At 41.1% G+C, this 20,426-nt stretch overlaps 1 protein-coding gene across 2 annotated transcripts in view; it reads left to right on the top strand.

Moving 5' to 3' along the window:
* MDN1 (midasin AAA ATPase 1) overlaps window positions 1-20,426 on the top strand; it is a 185,073-nt gene that overhangs the window by 110,940 nt on the left and 53,707 nt on the right. For both annotated transcript variants that reach the window (XM_073022587.1, XM_038002256.2), the window contains exons 51-61: window positions 5,140-5,272; window positions 6,272-6,387; window positions 7,543-7,676; window positions 12,028-12,185; window positions 12,408-12,528; window positions 13,554-13,764; window positions 14,119-14,350; window positions 14,663-14,789; window positions 15,349-15,519; window positions 18,470-18,684; window positions 19,054-19,441. In XM_073022587.1, coding sequence (XP_072878688.1) covers window positions 5,140-5,272; window positions 6,272-6,387; window positions 7,543-7,676; window positions 12,028-12,185; window positions 12,408-12,528; window positions 13,554-13,764; window positions 14,119-14,350; window positions 14,663-14,789; window positions 15,349-15,519; window positions 18,470-18,684; window positions 19,054-19,441 — 2,006 coding nt within the window. The remainder of the gene's footprint in view (window positions 1-5,139; window positions 5,273-6,271; window positions 6,388-7,542; window positions 7,677-12,027; window positions 12,186-12,407; window positions 12,529-13,553; window positions 13,765-14,118; window positions 14,351-14,662; window positions 14,790-15,348; window positions 15,520-18,469; window positions 18,685-19,053; window positions 19,442-20,426) is intronic.

Raw genomic sequence — 20,426 nt, forward strand, 5'->3', positions numbered from 1 at the left:
TTCTTTTGACTTAGGATTGTCTTGGAGATGTGGGCTCTTTTTTGGTTCCATATGAACTTTAAAGCAGTTTTTTCCAATTCTGTGAAGAAGCTCATTGGTAGCTTGATGGGGATGGCATTGAATCTATAAATTACCTTGGGCAGTATGGCCATTTTCACGATATTGATTCTTCCTATCCATGAGCATGGTATGTTCTTCCATTTGTTTGTGTCCTCTTTTATTTCACTGAGCAGTGGTTTGTAGTTCTCCTTGAAGAGGTCCTTTACTTCCCTTGTAAGTTGGATTCCTAGGTATTTTATTCTCTTTGAAGCAATTGTGAATGGAAGTTCATTCCTGATTTGGCTCTCTGTTTGACTGTCACTGGTGTATAAGAATGCTTGTGATTTTTGCACATTAATTTTGTATCCTGAGACTTTGCTGAAGTTGCTTATCAGCTTAAGGAGATTTTGGGCTGAGACAATGGGGTTTTCTAAATATACAATCATGTCGTCTGCAAACAGGGACAATTTGACTTCTTCTTTTCCTAACTGAATCCCCTTGATTTCTTTCTCTTGCCTGATTGCCCTAGCCAGAACTTCCAACACTATGTTGAATAGGAGTGATGAGAGAGGGCATCCCTGTCTTGTGCCAGTTTTCAAAGGGAATTTTTCCAGTTTTTGCCCATTCAGTATGATATTGGCTGTGGGTTTGTCATAGATAGCTCTTATTATTTTGAGGTACGTTCCATCAATACCGAATTTATTGAGCGTTTTTAGCATGAAGGGCTGTTGAATTTTGTCAAAAGCCTTTTCTGCATCTATTGAGATAATGATGTGGTTCTTGTCTTTGGTTCTGTTTATATGCTGGATTATGTTTATTGATTTGCGAATGTTGAACCAGCCTTGCATCCCAGGGATGAAGCCCACTTGATCATGGTGGATAAGCTTTTTGATGTGCTGCTGAATCCGGTTTGCCAGTATTTTATTGAGGATTTTTGCATCGATGTTCATCAGGGATATTGGTCTAAAATTCTCTTTTTTTGTTGTGTCTCTGCCAGGCTTTGGTATCAGGATGATGTTGGCCTCATAAAATGAGTTAGGGAGGATTCCCTCTTTTTCTATTGATTGGAATAGTTTCAGAAGGAATGGTACCAGCTCCTCCTTGTACCTCTGGTAGAATTCAGCTGTGAATCCATCTGGTCCTGGACTTTTTTTGGTTGGTAGGCTATTAATTATTGCCTCAATTTCAGAGCCTACTATTGGTCTATTCAGGGATTCAACTTCTTCCTGGTTTAGTCTTGGAAGAGTGTAAGTGTCCAGGAAATTATCCATTTCTTCTAGATTTTCCAGTTTATTTGCGTAGAGGTGTTTATAGTATTCTCTGATGGTAGTTTGTATTTCTGTGGGGTCGGTGGTGATATCCGCTTTATCATTTTTAATTGCGTCGATTTGATTCTTCTCTCTTTTCTTCTTTATTAGTCTTGCTAGTGGTCTGTCAATTTTGTTGATCTTTTCAAAAAACCAACTCCTGGATTCATTGATTTTTTTGGAGGGTTTTTTGTGTCTCTGTCTCCTTCAGTTCTGCTCTCATCTTAGTTATTTCTTGCCTTCTGCTAGCTTTCGAATGTGTTTGCTCTTGCTTCTCTAGTTCTTTTAATTGCGATGTTAGAGTGTCAATTTTAGATCTTTCCTGCTTTCTCTTGTGGGCATTTAGTGCTATAAATTTCCCTCTACACACTGCTTTAAATGTGTCCCAGAGATTCTGGTATGTTGTATCTTTGTTCTCATTGGTTTCAAAGAACATCTTTATTTCTGCCTTCATTTCGTTATGTACCCAGTAGTCATTCAGGAGCAGGTTGTTCAGTTTCCATGTAGTTGAGCGGTTTTGATTGAGTTTCTTAGTCCTGAGTTCTAATTTGATTGCACTGTGGTCTGAGAGACAGTTTGTTATAATTTCTGTTCTTGTACATTTGCTGAGGAGTGCTTTACTTCCAATTACGTGGTCAATTTTGGAGTAAGTACGATGTGGTGCTGAGAAGAATGTATATTCTGTTGATTTGGGGTGGAGAGTTCTATAGATGTCTATTAGGTCTGCTTGCTGCAGAGATGAGTTCAATTCCTGGATATCCTTGTTAACTTTCTGTCTCGTTGATCTGTCTAATGTTGACAGTGGAGTGTTGAAGTCTCCCATTATTATTGTATGGGAGTCTAAGTCTCTTTGTAAGTCTCTAAGGACTTGCTTTATGAATCTGGGTGCTCCTGTATTGGGTGCATATATATTTAGGATAGTTAGCTCTTCCTGTTGAATTGATCCCTTTACCATTATGTAATGGCCTTCTTTGTCTCTTTTGATCTTTGATGGTTTAAAGTCTGTTTAATCAGAGACTAGTATTGCAACCCCCGCTTTTTTTTGTTCTCCATTTGCTTGGTAAATCTTCCTCCATCCCTTTATTTTGAGCCTATGTATGTCTCTGCGTGTGAGATGGGTCTCCTGAATACAGCAGACTGATGGGTCTTGACTCTTTATCCAGTTTGCCAGTCTGTGTCTTTTAATTGGAGCATTTAGTCCATTTACATTTAAGGTTAAGATTGTTATGTGTGAACTTGATCCTGCCATTATGATATTAACTGGTTATTTTGCTCGTTAGTTGATGCAGTTTCTTCCTAGCCTTGATGGTCTTTACATTTTGGCATGTTTTTGCAATGGCTGGTACCGGTTGTTCCTTTCCATGTTTAGTGCTTCCTTCAGGGTCTCTTGTAAGGCAGGCCTAGTGGTGACAAAATCTCTAAGCATTTGCTTATCTGTAAAGGATTTTATTTCTCCTTCACTTATGAAACTTAGTTTGGCTGGATATAAAATTCTGGGTTTAAAATTCTTTTCTTTAAGAATGTTGAATATTTGGCCCCCACTCTCTTCTGGCTTGAAGAGTTTCTGCCGAGAGATCTGCTGTTAGTCTGATGGGCTTCCCTTTGTGGGTAACCCGACCTTTCTCTCTGGCTGCCCTTAAGATTTTTTCCTTCATTTCAACTTTGGTGAATCTGGCAATTATGTGTCTTGGAGTTGCTCTTCTCGAGGAGTATCTTTGTGGCGTTCTCTGTATTTCCTGGATTTCAATGTTGGCCTGCCCTACTAGGTTGGGGAAGTTCTCCTGGATGATATCCTGAAGAGTGTTTTCCAACTTGGTTCCATTTTCCCCCTCACTTTCAGGCACCCCAATCAGACGTAGATTTGGTCTTTTTACATAATCCCATACTTCTTGCAGGCTTTGTTCATTTCTTTTTCTTCTTTTTTCTTTTGGTTTCTCTTCTCGCTTCATTTCATTCATTTGATCCTCAATCGCTGACATTCTTTCTTCCAGTTGATCGAGTCGGTTACTGAAGCTTGTGCATTTGTCACGTATTTCTCGTGCCATGGTTTTCGTCTCTTTCATTTCGTTTGTGAGCTTCTCTGCATTAATTACTCTAGCCATCAATTCTTCCACTTTTTTTTTCAAGATTTTTAGTTTCTTTGCGCTGGGTACGTAATTCCTCCTTTAGCTCTGAGAAATTTGATGGACTGAAGCCTTCTTCTCTCATCTTGTCGAAGTCATTCTCCGTCCAGCTTTGATCCGTTGCTGGCGATGAGCTGCGCTCCTTTGCCGGGGGAGATGCGCTCTTATTTTTTGAATTTCCAGCTTTTCTGCCCTGCTTTTTCCCCATCTTTGTGGTTTTATCTGCCTGTGGTCTTTGATGATGGTGATGTACTGATGGGGTTTTGGTGTAGGTGTCCTTCCTGTTTGATAGCTTTCCTTCTAACAGTCAGGATCCTCAGCTGTAGGTTGTAGCTGTAGGAGATTGCTTGAGGTCCACTCCAGACCCTGTTTGCCTGGGTATCAGCAGCAGAGGCTGCAGAAGATAGAATATTTCTGAACAGCGAGTGTACCTGTCTGATTCTTGCTTTGGAAGCTTCCTCTCAGGGGTGTACTCCACCCTGTGAGGTGTGGGGTGTCAGACTGCCCCTAGTGGGGGATGTCTCCCAGTTAGGCTACTCAGGGGTCAGGGACCCACTTGAGCAGGGAGTCTGTCCCTTCTCAGATCTCAACCTCCGTGTTGGGAGATCCACTGCTCTCTTCAAAGCTGTCAGACAGAGTCGTTTGCGTCTGCAGAGCTGCTGCGTTTGTTATTGTTTACTGTGCCCTGTCCCCAGAGGTGGAGTCTACAGAGACAGGCAGGTTTCCTTGAGCTGCTGTGAGCTCCACCCAGTTCGAGCTTCCCAGCAGCTTTGTTTACCTACTTAAGCCTCAGCAATGGCGGGCGCCCCTCCCCCAGCCTCGTTGCTGCCTTGCCGGTAGATCACAGACTGCTGTGCTAGCAATGAGGGAGGCTCCGTGGGTGTGGGACCCTCCCGGCCAGGTGTGGGATATGATCTCCTGGTGTGCCTGTTTGCTTAAAGCACAGTTTTGGGGTGGGAGTTACCCGATTTTCCAGGTGTTGTGTGTCTCAGTTCCCCTGGCTAGGAAAAGGGATTCCCTTCCCCCTCGCGCTTTCCAGGTGAGGCAATGCCTCGCCCTGCTTCAGCTCTAGCTGGTCGGGCTGCAGCAGCTGACCAGCACCGATCGTCTGGCACTCCCCAGTGAGATGAACCCAGTACCTCAGTTGAAAATGCAGAAATCGCCGGTCTTCTGTGTCGCTCGCGCTGGGAGTTGGAGACTGGAGCTGTTCCTATTCGGCCATCTTGCTCCGCCCCCCTCAAAATTGCCTTGTTTTCTTAATGAAAACAGATAGGTGTATTCATTCATTTTCTGCCATGTACGTAATTTTTTTTTTTAAGCTAATGGTGACCACTGTGTAATTTAGCCCATGGATTAGTGTGATATCAGGAAGTGAATTCATTGGTTGGAATGTTGTGTTCTAGTAGGGATTACCTTTATATCCTGCATTGGGATGAACTTTCAGTACGTACAGATACTTTGCATTTGGAAAAGAAAGAGCATAAAAGCTGTTAAACCCTGCTGTTCTCGTATTATGGGATGAAACTCATGGTATTTACTGGTTCAACCTCTTCCCCATCAGGATTCAATGTGCTCAAAGTAAAGCAACAAAAATACTCAACTGAAACTTCCCAGGCAAGGAATTTAACTCCAATATTTCTGATTTTTGTTTTGTTCTGTTTTTAAACTAGATGAATTTGTGATCCCTCTGGACCCCCGATGGAATATGCAGGCTCTGGACATGATTAGAAATTTGATGGACTTTGACCCACAAACGGACCAGCCTGACCAGCTCTTTGCTCTTTTAGAATCAGCTGCAAACAAGTAAGTGAAACCTGCTGCTCTGGGCACTGTTTGCCTCACTGGCTTCTCAGATTATACCTTTCCTAAGAATCTGTCAAATAGCTTATGTGTGTTAAATTTTGTGAACCTGAGAAGTTGTGGGGTGTTGGACATGATTGCGTTTATCGTGTGATAATCATATTTCTACTGTTTTCTGTTTTTGTTTTGCTTTTGAGACAGGGTCTAGCTCTGTCACTGAGGCTGGAGTGCAGTGGCATAATCTTGGATCACTGCAACTTCTGCCTCCTGGGCTTAAGCTGTCCTCCCACCTCAGCCTCCCAAGTAGCTGGGACTACAGGTACACACCACCACCACACCTGGCTAATTTTTGTACTTTTTTGTAGAGACGAGGTTTTGCCATGTTGCCCAGACTGGTCTTCTGCCTCATTCTCCCAAAGTGCCAGGATTATAGGTGTGAGCCACTGTGCCCAGCCTGGTTTTGTTTAATTCCTAGCAGCTCCTCCCATTTTCACCTACTTGTTTTTACTTGTCTCTTCCTCAGCTATCTCTCTGTCCACATCATTTCCTGTCCTCAAATGTTGGAGACATAATAACACCTCCATACTTATGTACACACTCACATATGAATTTACGTAATTTTCAAAGTGAATCCACAAATATAGTGTGTACCTCAGAGGTTGCCTTGCAAGCTACCAGCCCCTACTCCGCTACTCCCCCAACTGCTCCATTTCTGCCATGGCCACTTTGAAGAGTTCACAGTGCAGTTTGTCAGATCGTGGCAGACCGAGGCCTGGCAGTCTGCCTAGACCCAACTTTCTCCATCCATCGATTTTCTTTCCTTTCAAAACCTTAGTAGTTGCCACTTTCAACTCCATCTCTTTAGTCCAAGATTTGCAGATGCAGGAGAGGAATGGCAGGATGAAGGACCCTGATGTTCTAAGTGTTCCAGCAAATAGAGGATATGATTGAAAATGTTATTAACCGGTAACTATTTGTTATGTTTTTTGAATCTCATTCCAGGACAATCATATATCTTGATCGGGAAAAACGAGTTTTTACTGAAGCAAATTTGGTTTCTGTTGGTAGCAAAAAGCTAAGAGATAGTGTTTTGAGAATGTCCTTTGAATTCCATCAAGGTAAGAACATTTACCTTTTGTGTTCTCTAATTAAGTATCTTATTGCATAATGTTGCTGAAGTTGAGGCATGTTCAGCAGCTGCTGCTGTTTACTGGTTTCTTTTAATCTGCTGGCCTGATTTTAAACATGTCCCCTTACTCAATAGTAATGGCTAACATTTACTCAGCACTTACTTTGTGCCAGGTGCTTAGCTAAATGCTTTTTATGTGTCCTTGATCTCATTTACTTTTTATAGCCACCTGTGATATACGTCCCCATGTTATTAGTGAGGACAGGGAGACATGGAGATGCTCAAGGTCACATCTTCAGCAAGTAACAGAGCCACTTGAAAACTAGGTCTGTCGGCTGAAAAAGTGCATGTTCATAAGCATTTATTATAGAAGGGAGCATTTCTCCCATCTTTATTTTTTGTTAATTGAAAAGATAGTTGTGCTTGTTGGAAAAAATTCGAACTATTAAAGTATAAAAATTGAAAAAGTTCACCTTTACATCAGCTAGTGTTAGTAATAGTTTCATTTATATTTTCTCATATCTATTGATGTTAACTATCCATCTAAACATATGTACTTAGTTTTCATTTTATACTTAAATACTTGTATAAAATATACATTTTTTTCTTTATAATCTGCATTTTTCAGTGAGACATTATTTACCTCTGTAGGTATACATGCCTTGTTTGCCAAGTTTAATAATACAGATTGAACATCCCTAATATGAAAATTTGAAATCTGAAATGCTCCAAAATTGGGAACTTTTTGAGCACTGACATGATGCCACGAATGGAAAATTTTATACCTGACCTCATATGATGAGCCATGGTCAAAATGCAGTCCAAACTTTGTTTCATGCATAAAATTATTAAAAATTGTAAAATAGAAAGTTTGGACTATGTATATCCCCAAGATACCTCGTTATATATATGCAAAGATTCCAAAATTAAAAAAAAAAAAATTCAAAATCTGAAAGACTTCTGATTCTAAGCATTTCAGATAAGAGAGACACAACCTGTAGTAGGCAAAGAATTTGCTTTTGCTCTTTCAAAATTGACCTTTGTACTGGGAATAACATTTAAGTTGTAGATTACAATTTATTTGGAAAATGTCCAGAGATTATTTTAAATCTGATGAAATGTTCTCATTTATGTTGACTCTCAGATCCAGAGAGCTATCACACTCTGCCCCATGAAATTGTGGTCAATCTTGCTGCTTTTTTTGAACTTTGTGATGCACTAGTCCTGCTCTGGGTACAGTCCTCCCAGGGAATGGTGTCTGATGCCATTGTATATGAGGTAAGGAACTGCACCTTGTTTTATTTTAAACAACAAAATTTATGTTTCTTGGTATAAAGATTCTTAGGGCTAAGACTAAGTTCAGTGTTGATATATGCCGGATGTTATTTAAGAAATTTATTCTTAACGGTTTTAAATATACCTATACACATATTTAAAATCTATTGGGGTATAATTTACATATTATAAACAGCATGTATTTAAAGTGTGTAAGTTTTGACATGTATACACCTGTGAAACCATTATCAGAGTCAAGATGATGAACATATCCATTACCCCAAAAAGTTTCCTCATTCCCTTTTGGTATTTTCTTCTTTCCTGCTCCCACCCACAACCAGGTAGCTGTTGATCTGCTCTCTGTTACTGTGGATCAGTTGTGTTTTCTATAGGTGGAATTATGCAGTATATATACGTTTTTGTTTATCTTCTTTCACGCAGCATTGTGATTTGGAGATGCATCCATGTAGTTTCATGTATCAGTCATTCATTCCTCTTTATTGCTGAGTAGTATTCCATTGCATGGATCTACTACAGTTTTTTATTTGTTCACCTGTGTTAGATTGTAACAGTTATTTTTTAATCCACTTAAGTCCTCTTAGACATTATTGTTACATGTGGGTTACATGGAGTTTTTAATCCAGATTATTCTAGTAAGTCTAGTAAAGTAGAGCAGCCAGTCTTAAACTTTTTGATCTCTGCCTCTGTACTCTTAAAGGTTCTCAAAAACCCCAAAGATGTTAAATTTGTCAGTTTTTACATATTAAGAACTAAATCTGAAAAATATTTAAAAACCCATAAATTTGCTTAAAAATACAGTAGCAAAGAATTTCATGTTAATATGAATAACTTATTTTCAATAAAAAAATAGCAATTTCTAAAATAAAAATTGAGAAACGTGGAACTGTTTTACATTCCTGCAAGTCTCGGTATGTCTGGCTTGTGAGAAGATGGATTCTTATGGTATGTTGTTTGGGATAAAGTTTATGAAGAAAAACTGGCCTCCTATAGTTAGGAGTTTGGAAAGGGGAGGAGTATTTTAGTACCATTTCATATAATTTCAAATATTTTTATTTGATGGCACACCAAAAACGACAAATAGTTTTGTAAGGGTTATTAGCAATGGAGAATCTGAGCAAATAATCAGTGAACTTCTCGTGTTAAAATTCACTGGCCACGGCCAGGTGCGGTGGCTCACACCTGTAACCCCAGGACTTTGGGAGGCTGAGGCAGGCAAATCATGAGGTCAGGAGATCGAGACCATCCTGGCTAACATGGTGAAACCCCGTTTCTACTAAAAATACAAAAAATTAGCCAGGCATGATGGCGGGCACCTGTAGTCCCGGCTACTCGGGAGGCAGGAGAATTGCTTGAACCCAGGAGGCAGAGGTTGCAGTGACTCGAGATCGTGCATTGCACTCCAGCCTGGGGGACAGAGCAATACTCCGTCTTTAAAAAAAAAAAAAAAAAAAAAAATCATTGGCCTAGTTTGCACCTTGGATGGACTTTGACCCTGCATTAGTTTATAGCGTGTGCATTGGTAACTTGGAAAATATTGTTCACTGAGTTGGCACATTTCATTCTTCAATATAAATAAATAAAAAGTCATGCTAGTGAAAAATCACAAATCTCATCAGAAAAACCGTTACCAGGAAGTCATCAAACTGTTTCCAGATTTTTTTTTTTTTTTTTGAGACAGAGTCTTGCTCTGTCCCCGATGCTGGAATGCAATGGCATGATCTCAGCTCATTGCCCACCTCTGCCTCCTAGGTTCAAGCGATTTTCCTGCCTCAGCCTCCCGAGTAGCTGGGACTACAGACACGCACCACCACATCTGGGTAGTTTTTGTATTTTTAGTGAAGACGGGGCTTCACCATGTTGATCAGGCTGGTCTTGAACTCCTGACCTCAGGTGATCCACCTGCATCAGCCTCCGTAAATGCTTGGATTATAGGCGTGATCCACCGTTCCCGGCCAGTTTTCCAGAAAGCTAAGTTTTGCTTAAAAGCTCAAATTTTATCATGGCAACATATATTCTCAATCGTTTTTTTGAGACGGAGTTTCACTCTTGCCCAGGCTGGAGTGCAGTGGTGCTATCTTGGCTCACTGCAACCTCCGCCTGCTGGTTTCAAGTGATTCGCCTGCTTCAGCCTCCTGAGTAGATGGGATTACAGGCTTGTGCCACCGTGCTCAGCTAATTTTTTGTATTTTTAGTGGAGATAGGGTTTCACCATGTTGACCAGGCTGGTCTGGATCTCCTTACCTCAGATGATCGGCCTGCCTCAGCCTCCTAAAATGCTAGCATTACAGGCGTGAACCACCGCGCCTGGCCTCTCAATTGTTTTTCTTGAAGTGACAGATTCACATCATTGATTTTCAATGCAGTGTCTGTCAGATAGTCATAATTTGCCTGTCAGTCCTTCTTTTTTTGTACCATTAGTGTAAATGTCATCATAGTGAAAATGACAAATAACATGATGTTATGAAAATTGTTTTGACTTCATGGAACCACTGTAGGAAATCACTAATCTAGAAACAATGTTACTGTAAAACTACATTATTCAAAGAGCCATGTGGGAGACTCATATTACCTGATTTGCATTGCAACCCTGTATTAAACAAAACCATATGGTATTGTCTAAGGATAGACATTTAGACCAATAAAACAAAATAGAGGATTCACAGATAGACCCCACCCCCCTTCCCCACACACACATGGTCAGTTATTTTTGTTTTGTTTTTTTGTTAAATATGCAAAGGTAATTTAATGGCAAAAAATGGTCTATTCAGTAAACGGTGATGGAAGAATTAGATGTCCATATAAAGTAAAATGAGCCTGGTTGGGCATGGCGGCTCATGTCTGTAATCCCAAGTCCTTTGGGAGGCCAAGGTGGGTGGATCACCTGAGGTCAGGAGTTCGAGACCAGGCTGGCTAACATGGTGAAACCCCGTCTCTACTAAAAATACAAAAAAATTAGCTGGGTATGGTGGCAGGCGCCTGTAATCCCAGCTACGTGGGTGACTGAGGCAGGAGAATGACTTGAACCTGGGAGGCGGAGGTTGCAGTGAGCTGAGATTGTGCCACTGCACTCCAGCCTGGGCAATGGAGCAAGACGCTGTCTCAAAAAAAAAAAAAAAAAAAAAAGCCTTTACCCCTACCTCACATTGTATGTCGTTACCTCAACATGGATGAAACCTTTAAAAATAGAACTGACACTATGAACCGGCTAAAAGAAAACATGGAAGAAGATCTTTACAATCTAAGTATAGGCAAAGATTTTTTAGGATTCTTTCTAAATGAAAAAAAAAAAAAATGATAAATTGATTTCATCAAAATTTAGAACTTCTATTCTTCATAGATACCTTTATGACCATACTGCGAGGAAATGAATATACTGGGAAAAACTGCTAACCAAACACATAAATTCCATAAACTAGCTATAATACAACCCAGTTTTTTTTTTTTTTTTTTTTTTTTTTGGAGACGGAGTCTCGCTCTCTCACCCAGGCTGGAGTGCAGTGGCTGGATCTCAGTCACTGCAAGCTCCGCCTCCCGGGTTTACCCCATTCTCCTGCCTCAACCTCCCGAGTAGCTGGGACTACAGGCGCCCGCCACCTCGCCCTGCTAGTTGTTTTGTATTTTTTAGTAGAGACGGGGTTTCACCGTGTTAGCCAGGATGGTCTCGATCTCCTGACCTCATGATCCGCCTGTCTCGGCCTCCCAAAGTGCTGGGATTACAGGCTTGAGCCACCGCGCCCGGCCACAAGCCAGTTTTTAAAATGAGCAAGACATCTGAATAGAGTATCTTCTCGGAAGTTATATGAATGACCAGTAAGAAGTTTAAAAATTGCGATGTCATCAGTTATCAAAGAAATGTAACTTGAAACCACAGTGAGGTGTACCATCCACCAGAATATAATTAAAATTAAAACTAAAGTTAAAATCATTAACAGCAAATATTGGCAAAGAAATGGAACAACTGAAACTCTTCTGCACTTCTGATCAGCGTACAAAATGGTACAGCTGCTTTGGAATACAGTTAGTAGTTTCTTGTAAAATGACCTACACTTTGACCCAACAATTCCATTTTGTCTAATAACTTATGCTATAACTAAGCATAAATACTAAGAGAAAATATTTTAGCCTCCTCTGTCTGCCTTAATGTTCCTACATATATTCCAGTCCAGTCTTAGACTTTTCGTGTATGCAAGTTGAGCATTGATTAGCAATTATAGTCTATGTTGTGTGTCTTTTCCCAGGAGATGCTGCTGAGCAGTCTCGGTTCACTTTGTTTTTGTATTTTCTTTTTTTAGTCTTTCCTCATGCCATCTTATCTAAGAGACTTTGTTTTTAGATCTTAGGTTCTCTGCGGTGGCGGGACCGGTTTTGGACTGTAGCCGACACAGTAAAAGTAGATGCCCCAGGTCTGGCCCTTCTTGCACTCCATTGGCACTGGGTTTTAAAACATCTGGTCCACCAGATCCCCCAACTTCTGATGAATTATGAAGACAAGTAAGATTCATATTTAGAGTGATAATGTCAATAATTACAGATGATGTTAAGGATAAGATTTGGAACCAAAACTGCTGCTTCTTGCTTTATTTTGGTTTATTCCCTTGGCATATTGGTAAATGTACAATTAAAAAAAAAGAAGGAAAATATTATTAATGGCTTCTCTTACTGTCTAGCGTTTCCCCCTTTCTTTATTTCCCCTCTGCCCTTGTTCTCCTTTAGATACTACAAAGAAGTTCAGACTGTCTCAGAACATATTCAGAATTGTTTGGGGAGCCAGACTGGTGGCTTCGCTGGTGTAAAGAAGTTGCAGAAGTTCCTGGGACGACCGTTTCCTTTTAAGGTACACCTGGAAGCATTTAGTAAATAAAAAGAAATTGACTACTACTTCTGAAGTCCTTCTGGAACTTGGGAACTGACCCTGTATAAGATTAATCCTTGTCTTCAAAGCATAACTCTTACAGTTTTCCCTTGGCATCTGGGGGTGATTGGTTCCAGGATTCTCCTTGGATACAGACATCCAGGAAAGCCCAAGACTCTTATATAAAATGGCATTGCGTGTGTATATAACTTATGTACACTTTATATTATCTCTGAATTACAGTACCTCATACAATGTAAATGCTGTATAAATAGTGATTATACTGGATTGCTTAGGTAATAATGACAAGATAAAAAAGTCCTTACGTGTTCAGTACAGACGCAACCATCCATTTTTCCCCCTTAATTTTTTTTTTTTTTTTTTTTGAGACATAGTCTCGCTCTGCTGCCCAGGCTGTAGTGCAGTGGTGCGATCTCGGCTCACTGCAAGCTCCGCCTCCCAGGTTCACGCCACTCTCCTGCCTCAGCCTTCCGAGTAGCTGGGACCACAGGCGCCCGCCACCACGACTGGCTAATTTTTTGTATTTTTTTTTTAGTAGAGATGGGGTTTCACCGTGTTAGTCAAGATGGTAGTCAGGATGGTCTCGATCTCCTGACCTCGTGATCTGTGCACCTTGGCCTCCCAGAGTGCTGGGATTACAGACGTGAACCACCGCACCCCGCCTCCCCCTGAATATTTTCGACCCACGATTGGTTGAATTGATGCGGAACCTGCAGATAACAAGAGGGCAGGCTCTATCCCATGAATCCTGTTTAGTAATTTGCTACATATTATCATCTTACTTATTCCTGAGACCCTTAAGGCTGGGTAGACAGTTAACTTTATTACTACTGTAAAATCTCTTGACAGCAACAGGAATAAACAAGTCCTTTGTTTTCTGGAAACATTAAGAATATATCATAAGTTTATTCTGAGACCTGTATAGGCTACTAAAGAAAACCACATTTGTGTTCTATAGTATGCTCTTGTGGGTTTTGTTGTTTCAGGACAAGCTGGTGGTGGAGTGTTTTTCACAACTGAAGGTCCTTAACAAAGTCCTTGCCATCAGGGAGCAGATGCCTGCCCTTGGGGAGAGTGGTTGGCAGGAAGACCTTAATCGTCTCCAAGTGGTTGCTTCTCAATGGACATTAAAGAAAAGTCTCCTGCAAGCCTGGGGATTGATCCTCAGAGCTAATATTTTGGAAGATGTCAACCTAGGTAAAATATTCTAGCACTTGGCTAGCTGACAGATGCTCTGAAAATATCCTCTTGCTGGTAGCTAATAAGTTTTACCTTAGATTTTTCTTTTCTGGGTAATGTGAGGGGTAAAGTATATATACCTTTAAATAAGTATCAGGCATAGGGCTAAACTTCACATATATTTTTAATTCCATCAGTAGAATCATGTGGGTATTAATACCATTTCACAGATGAGAATCTCAAAGCTCAGGTTAAGGAACTTAACTCTGGTTAGCTGAAGTTAAGCTTGCAGTCAGCTAGCAGGTTGTTGAGAATCTAGAGGCTGTACTCTTGACCACTGTGCTGTAATACAACATTTGTCTCTTTGTCCAGATGAGTTGAAGAATTTTGTGCATGCTCACTGTTTAGAACTGAAAGCCAAAGGACTCTCACTTGGTTTTCTGGAGAAAAAGCATGGTGAAGCTTCCTCCCTGTCCCATCCAGACTTGACCTCTGTAATCCACCTCACCAGGAGTGTTCAATTGTGGCCTGCAATGGAGTACCTGGCTATGCTTTGGCAGTACAAAGTGACAGCTGATTTTATGGCACAAGCTTGTCTCAGAAGGTAAACCATGCGGGAACTTTTTTTCTTGATTATTCTGTGTATCCTATACCCATAAACAAACCACAGACTTGATGGGGATGGTTGCTGAAGCAGAGGGAAGTGATTTGCCATTTTGGAAAGCCAAAATTTATTGAAGGTTCTTTGCTAGTTTTGATTCTACTTTAAAAGTCACTGGGAATTTTATCAGTAGAGTTGTTCATTTTTAGGTAAATGTACTGTAAGTTTTATGTTACACTTTCCCTAATGTAACAGCTTTCCAGTAGTTCATTCATAGTCCATACCCCACCCTCTCCCTCTTTATTTTTGGAACAGATGCAGCAAAAATCAACAACCCCAGATTAATGAGGAGATAAGTCATCTCATCTCATTTTGTCTTTATCACACACCAGTTGCACCTCAAGAGCTTCGAGTTCTGTGGTCCTTGCTGCATCATCAGAAGGTAAAAATCACAACGAGACATAAGCCTCCTTTACACTATGAGTTGATTAGATTTTCTGTGACAAACTGGTTGCACAACATTTTATTTATTCTCAAAATTCCATGTTGGAAACCTCAGGTTTTTTTGAATTGCCTCTTAAAGGGAAGAATTTTAAATATTCTTTCGTAGTAATTATGAGGGTGTATTACAACTCTTATCACAGGAGTATTCATTTGGTTTCCATTTAACTGAGATGAAAATATTTGCTTCTTAAAATTTCCCAATTGCTCAAAAATATATTGTGAGAGTATTTTCTACTCTTCCTCCCTAATAAATTGAATGTGAATACTGGTACACTCTGGTTAATAGAATTTCATTAGTACAGCTTTAAATAAAACTGTAAACATGTCACATTCCTTGACCAAGATGACTGGGGTGGCAGAGAAACAGAAAATGTGGATTATTACCTTTAAACTTATGATAGTTTTAGATGGGTCTTAGAAGAAAGAGGACCTGATAACTTGATTTATGGAGTCTTTCTCAAATATTCTCTCTCACCTAATTATTCCTTTATTTCTAGGTGTCTCCTGAAGAAATTACATCTTTGTGGTCCGAGTTATTTAATTCCATGTTTATGTCTTTCTGGAACAGTACTGTGACCACAAATCCAGAGTACTGGCTAATGTGGAACCCTTTGCCTGGTATGCAGCAGAGGGAGGCACCCAAGTCTGCTTTGGACTCCACATTGAAGGTTTGTTGGTCTAATAAAAAATGTTTGATAGTGGCAAAAGAGTTTCTGAATGGATCTATCAATAAACATTTATTCCTAGCATAGAGTAGTAACTAAATAGTTGATTGCAACACTTTATTTTCTGCAGGATGTTAAATAAGTGTACTGTCAGTAAAAGTATACCGTGTTAAATAATTTGTGAAATTCTGAGATAAGTCAAAAAAGGTTTTATTGAAAAAGTCTGTATTTTTTCAAATTAAAACATTTTCCCTCTGTAAAAACATTTAAACAGTACAGATATATGTATATATAATATATAATTCACTAGAAATATCCACTCTGCTCTATATCCTTCTGTTTATATATATTTTTATATTAAATACATATGTAAACAAAAATAAGTACACATATATGTAATAGAAATGTGTCATTCCAGCTTATTTTTAAAAGTTATTCCATTGTATCAATGTGCTTGAATTTATTTTAATCACTTATTGATAAAATGTTAAGTTTCTTGCATTTTCTCCCTCTTCCTATAATAAGCATGCCACATTGACTCCTAGTATATGTCTTTGTTCACTTGTTGGAGCATTTCTGTGCCTAAGTTATTAGAATTAGAATTGAATCATTGGTCACAGTGTCTACACGTTAAAAACACAATTATGGTTATTATTAGACTGGAGATGTGGTTTTTGCTTTTCACTTTTTTAAAGATGTGAAGAGCCAGTGGCCGGGCGCGGTGGCTCAAGCCTGTAATCCCAGCACTTTGGGAGGCCGAGACGGGCGGATCACGAGGTCAGAAGATCGAGACCATCCTGGCTAACACGGTGAAACCCCGTCTCTACTAAAACTACAAAAAAACTAGCCGGGCGAGGTGGCGGGCGCCTGTAGTCCCAGCTACTCGGGAGGCTGAGGCAGGAGAATGGCATGAACTCGGGAGGCGGAGCTTGCAGTGAGCTGAGATCCGGCCACTGCACTCCAGCCTGGGCGACAGAGCCAGACTCCGTCTCAAAAAAAAAAAAAAAAAAAAAAAAAAAAAGAGCCAGTGAAGAGGGAAGTCCTGAAGTCCTAGATGACCACAGTGAGGTTAAGTTTCCTTTAACATCGAGATGAGGACCTGTTCTTCATCTGCTTGCCACACTAGGTGTTATAAACATTTCCCGTTGTTTCTGTCATATAGTTTTTTTTTTTTTTTTTTTTTTTTTTTTTTTTTTTTTTTTTTTTTTTTGAGACGGAGTCTCACTGTGTCACCCAGGCCGGAGTGCAGTGGCCGGATCTCAGCTCACTGCAAGCTCCGCCTCCCGGGTTCGCGCCATTCTCCTGCCTCAGCCTCCCGAGTAGCTGGGACTACAGGCATCCGCCACCTCGCCCAGCTAGTTTTTTTGTATTTTTTTAGTAGAGATGGGGTTTCACCGTGTTAGCCAGGCTGGTCTCGATCTCCTGACCTTGTGATCCGCCCGTCTCGGCCCCCCAAAGTGCTGGGATTACAGGCTTGAGCCACCGCGCCCGGCCTCTGTCATATAGTTAAAAAGAACTCATTTGCACTTCTTTGTTAAGTGTGAAGATTTAACGTATTTTCACATGTTTATTGATCCCCTTTAGTTCTTCTCTGAATTTTCCAGTAATACTCGTGCTTTTTTTAAAAAAAAAATTGTGTTCGTCGGCCGCTGTAGCTCACACCTGTAATCCCAGCACTTTGGGAGGCTGAGGTGGGTGGATCATTTGAGGTCAGGAGTTCAAGACCAGCCTGGCCAACATGGTGAAACCCTGTCTCTACTGAAAACAAAAATTAGCTGGGCGGTAGTGGTGTGCACCTGAATCCCAGTTGCTTGGGAGGCTGAGGCAGGAGAATTGCTTGGGCCTGGGAGGCGGAGGTGGCAGTGAACCGAGATCGCACCGTTGCCCTCCAGTCTGGGTGACAGAGTAAGACCCTGTCTCCAAAAAAAAAAAAAAAAAAAGGGTTGTTCAGCATTAGTTTATTATTGAAGATCTTTTTATATATTATAGATATTAAGCCTTTGCCCAATATAGGTTGGAAGTATAGTTCTAGTTTTCTGTCGTCTCTCAAGTTTGTTTTCTTATATGTCACAAGTTTTATAATTTTTTCCCTCCAAATATGCCAGTCCCTTCTACTTACTGACTTTAGTGTCTTGCTTTTAAAAAATGTCTTGCTTCATCACCTCAAGAGTTCAAAACTATTTTCCATTATTTTCTCCTATATTTTTATTTTATGTTCAAATCTATTTCATCTGTATATGTTATTTTATGATATAGGGATGCAAATTTTTTCTTTTATGCAAACAGATCCAAAAGCGATGTGATAACACCATTTTGACTAATTCATCCTTTCCACTCTCATGTGAAATGCCTTATTGCCCCAAATGTTTTTGGATTTACTTGAACTCTATTCCATTCTTTTGCACTATCAAAATGGATTTGTTATAAAACACCTCTCAAAGCCTTTAGTGATAAACTTTGGATCCCTGAGGGTTGTATGGCATTATAGAGAGTTGACTATCACACACAGTTGGCTGTCACCGTTTTGACAACCCTTTGCTGTGGACAACTATTATTGTGTCCCATTTAACAGTCTAAGGACACAAACAATCTAAGGACATTTTGTCCCTGGCTCTTAAATTTGTCTCTCACTCCTTTCCTTGCACCCTGAGTTGGCTCTCATCCACCTGCAGTATGTCTCTTTCCCTTCTGCAAGAATGTTCTGATTCCCAGGTGTGCAGGCTTTCCTCATGCATTGCTAAAGCATCCATTGCCTATTTCCTAAAGCATGGAATCCACTTTCATTTAAGGTATACTAACCCATTCTGTCCTTCTAGTCCAATCTCTGAGTGATGCTTACCTGTTCCAAGCAACCTGAACTGTCTCTTTCTTTCCTCTCAGGTTCCCTAATGCTGCTTCTGGAAATTGTCTTAGTTAATTTCTAAAAGTTATTGACTCTTTTCTTGTTCTTTAGGGCCCTGGCAATCTCAATAGACCCATATTCTCTAAGTGCTGCTTTGAAGTCTTAACCAGCAGCTGGAGAGCAAGTCCCTGGGATGTGAGTGGCCTCCCCATCCTGTCCTCCTCTCATGTGACCCTAGGAGAGTGGGTTGAGAGAACCCAGCAGCTCCAGGACATCAGTTCGATGCTTTGGACTAACATGACTATCTCTTCAGTAGCAGAATTCAGGTATTCCCTCGTCCTGGAAAGCAGACTGTAAAGTTCCTGTCTTTTCTCCACAGCATGGAGCAAAGACCCAGTGAGAACTTCCTTCTGTAGTGGCTATTTCTGTTGTTTGAAGTGAGGGTATTTTCTACCTGAATCAGCATGTTTTCAGGCTACCGTGAGCTGGCTGGTTCATCTGTCAGTTTTAAGCGTATTGTGATCAAGAGGGTGAACTTAGTAAACCAAATAAGACCATGTGAGAACAGAAATTCACCTCCACATATTGATGCTGCGTTCTGTGGTTATCATTTCTTGAAGAAATTATAGTGGTATGAAAAGGAATGCTTTTTGATACAGTGCAAACCTTTCACTGCTTTCTTATTGTCCCCACAGACGCACGGATTCCCAACTCCAGGGGCAGGTGCTGTTCCGGCACCTGGCAGGCCTAGTAGAGCTGCTACCAGAGTCCCGGCAGCAGGAGTACATGCAGAACTGTGAGCAGCTGCTGCTTGGGAGCAGCCAGGCCTTCCAGCATGTGGGCCAGACACTTGGGGACCTGGCTGGTCAGGAGGCGCTGCCCAAGGAACTGATCTGCCAATTGCTCACCTCCCTGCACCACCTTTTTGGTGAAGGGGAGAGTAAGAGGAGCCTGCCTGAACCAGCCCAGCGTGGGAGCCTCTGGGTGAGCCTTGGCTTGCTCCAAATTCAGACATGGCTTCCCCAGGCACGCTTTGACCCTGCGGTGAAGAGGGAGTACAAGCTCAATTACGCCAAGGAAGAGGTATGGAAGGCAAGAGTTTGGAGCATGGGCTCCTTCACTGACGTGCTGGGTTTGCTTATTGTATTACTCCTTTTATTCCCTCTTGGGTGCTCAGATCATCAGAAGCATGATATTGCATAAGCTGCCTTGTGACTTCCCACGAGTCTGTTTGAGAGACTGAATTTTCCCCTTTGAGAGTTCCCCTGACTATACTCAGGCTCTGGGAGGAGCCCTTCCTAAGGTTCTGAGGTCTCTGCCAATAGGTGCAATGGGCAGAGGGCAGGTAGAAAACCCGAGCGATTGTCAGAAATAGTGGCATCTCTCACTGTCTCTGGACTCTCTCTACCTGAGCTCAGTTTTGGGTATTTGTTTCAGTTTGTTTGTTTGTTTGTTTGTTTTTGAAACGGAGCCTGGCTTTGTCGTCCAGGCAGGAGTGCGGTGGCACGATCTCGGCTCACTGTAACCTCTGCCTCCTGGGTTCAAGCAATTCTCTGCTTCAGCCTTCCGAGTAGCTGGGATTACAAGAACCTGCCACCACGCCTGGCTAATTTTTTTATTTTTAGTAGGGACGGGGTTTCACCATCTTGGCCAGGCTAATCTTGAACTCCTGACCTCTCAAGTGATCCACCCGCCTTGAGGTGGATCCCAAGGTGGCAGGATTACAGGCGTGAGCCACCATGCCTGTGCTCTGTGAGAGACACTTTGTGCTCTGTGAAATCTGAGGAGGTTCTACGAGGCCTTGGGAAGCTAATCATCAAGTGCTCAGGAGGAAAGGAGCTGGATTTGGATATTTCTTTAGATAGAATATAGTATCCCTGTGTCCTAGGAATTTTGAACTTATTGGTGCTTGCTATCCAAAACTCAAGAATCAAGTAGAGGCTGGATGTGGTGGCCTCACCCTGTAATCGCAGCACTTTGCGGGGCTGAAGTGGGAGGAGCACTTGAGCCCAGGAGTTCGAGACTAACCTGGGCAACAACATAGTAAGATCCCTGTCTACAAAAAAAG

Source organism: Chlorocebus sabaeus, chromosome 13 (assembly GCF_047675955.1).
Source record: "Chlorocebus sabaeus isolate Y175 chromosome 13, mChlSab1.0.hap1, whole genome shotgun sequence".
NCBI classification, from domain to species: domain Eukaryota; kingdom Metazoa; phylum Chordata; class Mammalia; order Primates; family Cercopithecidae; genus Chlorocebus; species Chlorocebus sabaeus.